This window comes from Littorina saxatilis, linkage group LG6 (assembly GCF_037325665.1).
Source record: "Littorina saxatilis isolate snail1 linkage group LG6, US_GU_Lsax_2.0, whole genome shotgun sequence".
NCBI classification, from domain to species: Eukaryota; Metazoa; Mollusca; class Gastropoda; order Littorinimorpha; family Littorinidae; genus Littorina; species Littorina saxatilis.
Genome location: NC_090250.1, coordinates 995,293 through 1,001,048, shown reverse-complemented (window position 1 = coordinate 1,001,048; position 5,756 = coordinate 995,293). Strand labels below are relative to the sequence as shown.

Below are 5,756 nucleotides of genomic sequence, written 5' to 3'. Positions count from 1 at the left end.
GTTTTCAACACTTTTTTGTTTGAAATTTAACACGGTCTTGTCTGGTTTTGAACTCTTCTTGTTTAGTTTTCAACACTCTCGTACTTAAAAGTGTGGGTATTTGACCTCTCACAGCTAATTAAGCTACCGCAGGGCGAACTCTAGGCTTGAAGATTGATGCGGCGACTGTCTAGTCAAGTCAAGTCAAGTCAAGTCAATATTTATTTTTTTTTAAACCTAGGGTTACATGAATAAAGTAAATAAAAATTGCAATAAACACGACAAAAAAGATATATGTAATAATGAGACACAACACTTCTAAACGTCGAGATGAGCATGTGTTTTTAGAGACGTCCATTTTGTGAGAGAATGTTGCCAAACTCGAAGCACATTCGTTGACACAAATTGTTTCAAACCTGAGAAATTGCTGAGACGCCTAAAACATGTTTAGCCGTACATGTCTGTTTGGGACTGCATCAAAAGTGAGGGGGGGGGGGGGGTGGGATGATGCAAAGTCCCCTCTTTGTTACATAGCCTGTTTTGTTTATTTGCTGTTTGGAATGACATTATTTGGGAGGGAGGGAGGGGGGGGGGGCAAGCTATTGGCGGTGGGAATTATCTTGCTCGTTAAGTCAGACAAAAATGCTCTCTCTCTCTCTCTCTCTCTCTCTCTCTCTCTCTTTTTTTTTCTCAGCCATTGTTTACTCCAAATTCTATCATTTATTGAATAACCAAGTTCAGTCTATGTCGACGTTTGCGAGAAACAGTAATTGTACAGCGAACCGACCAATTCACAGGTCAATAATCAAACATATCTATAAACAAAATGTCCACAAGTTCAACATAAAGAAAACACTTCAAACTGACCGAAACAAAGCCAGAAACAACCAGTCTGTGTCAAAATCCTAAAAAAAAAAGCCAGACACAACAAAACCGTGTACTGTGTCCCCTAAGTATTTCCAGAGGAAGATAAAGAACAACAGGTTGTCTTGTCACCATCTCGCGGCTTGTCTCCCAACGCAAACAAAATGGCGCCCAGAATCAACAGAGAGCACGAAGGAGACTTCAGGCGAGATAACAACGTCACGTCACGTCTCGTCTCGGCTTATAGCAACGTTTGTTTGCACGAGACAACTTTACGTCATGAAAACAGCACTGCTGAGACCAGTCTTACCGAGACTTCAGATCTTGTCTCGGTTCAGAGAAACGCTTGTTTGGACGAGACTACAATACGTTACCCAAACAGATCTACCGAGAACGTCACTTCCGTCTGTTTCCCTTTCACCTGCTGAATATGTCCATCTTCGTAAAGTAAAGATGTTTCCATAGCGTCACTACTGAATTATTTTTGGTTTGGGGCGTGTTTAGGATTTACAATTGTCCGCTACAATAGTCGTTCGCACGAGACCGCATGACTTAACTGTGACCTTGAGGCAAAAATGGGAAGATAGTGTTGTTTCTTCGTGTTTATTTGGCATTCTTTGTTGTATTATAATGATGGGAAGGGGAAAGGGGGGGGGGGGGTGAGCTTCAGGTCCTTACGCATTGATGGAAGTGTTTTGATTTTTTTTGTGTTCTTTTTGCGACATTATAATATGAAAAACTTGCTTGATGTCAGAACAGAAATCACAATGACAGCAAATCCGATATTTGAGTGTGTTTGCTGTTGCTCTTTTGCCAACCATTACGATGTAAACACATCTTGACCACTGTAAGAATAGAAGTCAAATGGCGAATGTTGTTCTTTAGCACACCACTGCGATGTGAAAACACCGGCCAAGGTCAGGATAGCAATAGTCAGTGACAGGACAATGTTGTTTGATGTTGATTTTTTGCACATCATTAAAACCAGGTGGGGGTCAGAAACACGGAGCAGTGACAGGACAATGTTTGATGTTAAATTATTTTGTACATCTTTTGTTTGTTTGTTTGTTTGCTTAACGCCCAGCCGACCACGAAGGGCCATATCAGGGCGGTGCTGCTTTGACATTTAACGTGCGCCACACACAAGACAGAAGTCGCAGCACAGGCTTCATGTCTCACCCAGTCACATTATTCTGACACCGGACCAACCAGTCCTTGCACTAACCCCATAATGCCAGACGCCAGGCGGAGCAGCCACTAGATTGCCAATTTTAAAGTCTTAGGTATGACCCGGCCGGGGTTCGAACCCACGACCTCTCGATCACGGGGCGGACGCCTTACCACTAGGCCAACCGTGCCGGTTTTTTGTACATCATGTAATGTAGACCCCGGTTGATTTCAAAAAGGAAGTCAAAGTGACAGACTAATGTTGTATGCCTTTGTTCAATGTTGCCTTTTTGTACATCATTACAACGCAAAGCCCGTAGTGGCTCACTAGGCCAAAGCAGAACACGGTGAACAGTTCCGCTGCATTAGATTGTGTATCTCAGCTTATGTATCACTCACTCACTCAGTTCCTTGACCGAGACAGTCGGTAGGGGGTGGGGTGGGGACAGGGGGGTAGGGGGCTTGTAATGTGCATCTTGTACACCTACTGATCAAGAAATCTAGATGCCACTTTCAGAATAGTCTCATCCTGTCTACTTACAACAACAAAAAAGATAAATAAAAGCAACAAACAAACAAAATCCAAACAGGACAAAAACATAGAAACAAAATTGGCGTGAATAGATCGTGCATGAGGACATGTTCGTTCATCAGATCACGCCTTGAGAGCCCGGGCCAGCCTGGTCCAGAACACGTGCCCGTCATCCTCTTCCTCGGGAAACTCCATGTAACTTGTGGCCTGCAAGTTGGCCAGCATGTCACGTGACAGCTCGTGGGCCGGCACGTGCTGGTAGAGCAGGAAGAGTAGTACGTCACGTCCGGTGTGCAAGCTGTCCATCAGCGCCATCTGCAATTCGTAGTGACACCAGTCCGAGGCCAGCAGAGCGCGACTGACGACCACCAGCGTGCGCCGGCTTCGCTGAACGCTGTCCACGATGTTGGAGGCAATGTATTGACCTGGCAGGGCGAGACAAATAATTGTCATGTCGTTCGAAAATACGACACGACTTCAAGTCGACTATTAAAATTGAAATAAACTGCTAACCTCGCATATGGTAGCTGTATACAGTCTGAAAGTCCTGCGTTCGATGTATGTCTTATTCTGTGAGGATTTGAGCTACGATGTCTGTTTGCCTAATTGTTAAATGAACATTTAAAATCTCGCGTGAGAACGCAGACTTTTCGTTCACGCTAGTATTTTGCGACGGTTTCAACAAAAATTGTATGTAGTAATGGTATTGTCACATACACGCACACACAAACGTAATAAAGCACACGCTTATATTAGTAGTGTCATTTCAAGTTCAACACATTCAAGCAAAAAGGCGGGTGTACACAAACAAAAGCGATAGACTTTTCTTGGACAATAGCATCTTGTAGTAGCTTCCACAGGTTGCTAACGCATAAAGGTAGCTCTGACTCACCTGGCGTGAAGTCTCTGGCGTGGATACAGGTAGCTCTTACTCACCAGGTTGCTCTTACTCACCTGGTGTGAAGTCTCTGGTGTGGATACAGGTAGCTCTTACTCACCTGGCGTGAAGTCTCTGGTGTGGATACAGGTAGCTCTTACTCACCTGGCGTGAAGTCTCTGGTGTGGAATAGGTAGCTCTTACTCACCTGGTGTGAAGTCTCTGGTGTGGATACAGGTAGCTCTTACTCACCTGGCGTGAAGTCTCTGGTGTGGATACAGGTAACTCTTACTCACCTGGCGTGAAGTCTCTGGTGTGGATACAGGTAGCTCTAACTCACCTGGCGTGAAGTCTCTGATGTGGATACAGGTAGCTCTTACTCACCTGGCGTGAAGTCCCTGGTATGGATACACAGTGTCAGGCCCTGCTGGTCCTCCAGGCGCGACTTGAGCTCCCCCATGACGAAGTCCTGGTCCTCTGTGGCGAACGACACGAAGGCGTCGTAAGAGAACTTCTGCTGATCTTGCTCCTGATGCCGCTTGTCGCGCTGCAGACCGAGGCGTGACGCGAAGTACAGGTACCGCAACTTCCACCGGAAGCGGTACGCCAGCGCCCCCACCAGCAACGTCACAACGATGACGCAACTCGCTGACGCTCCGATCAACACCCCGACGTAGCTGACGCACGTGCGTTCCAGCCTTTCTATGACGTCAATGATGTTATCCACAGACACGACGGAGCCGTCGCCTTGCAGGCAGTAGTAGTGGCCCTGACCTGTGGCAAAGTCCACCCGGGTGTGTCGCAGCCAGGTCAGAAAGTCGATGTTGTCGCAGATGCAGGCGATGGGGTTGAAAGTCATGTCGACCGTCACGTTGTAAGTGCGTGCCACTCTGTCCAGGTGGTCGCGGATGTGGCCGGGGAGGGCGTGCAGCTGATTCATGGAGACGTCCAGGCGCTGGAGCTTCTTCATGTGGGACAGCTGCAGAACGAAGCTGCCCATGCCGTTGTTATGTAAGTACAGCTCCTTCAGACTCTCCAAGCGCGACAGAGTTGCGTTGGGCAGGTGGCCGAGGTTGTTCCAAGAGAGATCCAGCACCGCGAGGTTCATCATGCCGCTGAGGACCTGGCCTTCCTCGTCGCGCTGAAAGACGTCCCGTAGTCTGTTGGTGCTGATGTTTAGGACACGCAGCGCGGGGAAGCCGGGGAAGAAGCGGTGATCGATGTCCTCAGCCAGCGTGTCCATGAGGAGCAGTTCCTCCACGTAGTAAAAGCCACACAGCGGGCCCTGCCACCTGGGGAAGTGGTTCTCGCTCAGGTCGACCTTCCTCAGGCTGTTGCTGGCGTGGATCCTCACCTTCTCAAGGTTGTACTGCAGGCCGAAGTCCCGGGCCCTGAACACCTCCAGTCTGGGTGGCACGCTGAACCGTTCTCCTTGACAAACGTCTTCTGAATTAGACGGAGAGTGTCGCCTGGTGACTCGCTTTGCAGGGACCTCCTCCCGCTGGCAGACGTTTCTATGACGGTTGTTGTCGTCATCAGGGGGTCTGAGGGGCGGTGTCCAGTAAGCGTCCAAGCCACTCATGTCCAGCTCCGCCAGGCTCTCCAGACAGACCAGGTCGTTGACGTAGGGGGCCAGCTCAAAGAGGTTGCCGTTGGCAACGACGTGCTTTAGGTTGGGGGGCATCCCACTGCACAGTGCTCCCGGCTCAAAGGCCTCGATCCTGTTGAGGCGCGTCTGCAGCCTTTCCAGGTGAGTAAGGTTTCTGAAGTAGCGGAGTTGCTGACTGTCGATGATGACGCCTAGAGTTCTGAAGGGAACTATGGCGTCAATGGTGAGGTTGGTCAGCTTGGTGTGTGACAGCCCCCTGAAGGCCTTACCCAGCAGGTCAAAGCCTAGCGCCTGGTTGAAGGACAGGTCCAGTGACGTCAGGTTCTGCAGAGAGCTGAAGGCGTCTGACGTCAGGATTTTGACGTCACAGTCAGACATGTTGAGGTGCGTCAGGTGTTGCACAGCGGCCAGCGTGTGGATGTGGAAGGTGAACATCTTACAGTAACCCGTCTTCCCATTCATGTCCAGGTGAGTAAGTTGTGACAGTGTCCGGAACCCAGGGCCCAGCGTTCTGTTGGTCAGACCGTCCAAGGCCAGGTGTTGCAGTGCGGGCAGGTGAGACAGAGCCTCGTCAGGGTATCCCAGCTCCACGTCCCGGGAGCTCCCCACAGCGCCTTCAAGTTGGTCGGACCTCATCACTGTGCTGGAAGCCTTGGGTTCGCTCCTAGGACCATCTGCAGCAAGGGGTCCTCGTAATCCCGGAATTCTTCCACCAAGGACCCGCGACT

The 5,756-nt window shown here is 49.4% G+C and overlaps 1 protein-coding gene across 1 annotated transcript in view; it reads right to left on the bottom strand.

Moving 5' to 3' along the window:
- Positions 1–1,512: 1,512 nt before the first annotated feature.
- Positions 1,513–5,756, bottom strand: part of LOC138968255 (toll-like receptor 4) — a 5,579-nt gene continuing 1,335 nt past the window's right edge. Inside the window, exons 1-2 of the mRNA XM_070340819.1 lie at positions 3,804–5,756; positions 1,513–2,967 (exon numbers count right to left, since the gene is read on the bottom strand). The exon at positions 3,804–5,756 is cut by the window's right edge and continues 1,335 nt beyond it. Coding sequence (XP_070196920.1) covers positions 2,666–2,967; positions 3,804–5,756 — 2,255 coding nt within the window. The 3' untranslated portion in view covers positions 1,513–2,665. The remainder of the gene's footprint in view (positions 2,968–3,803) is intronic.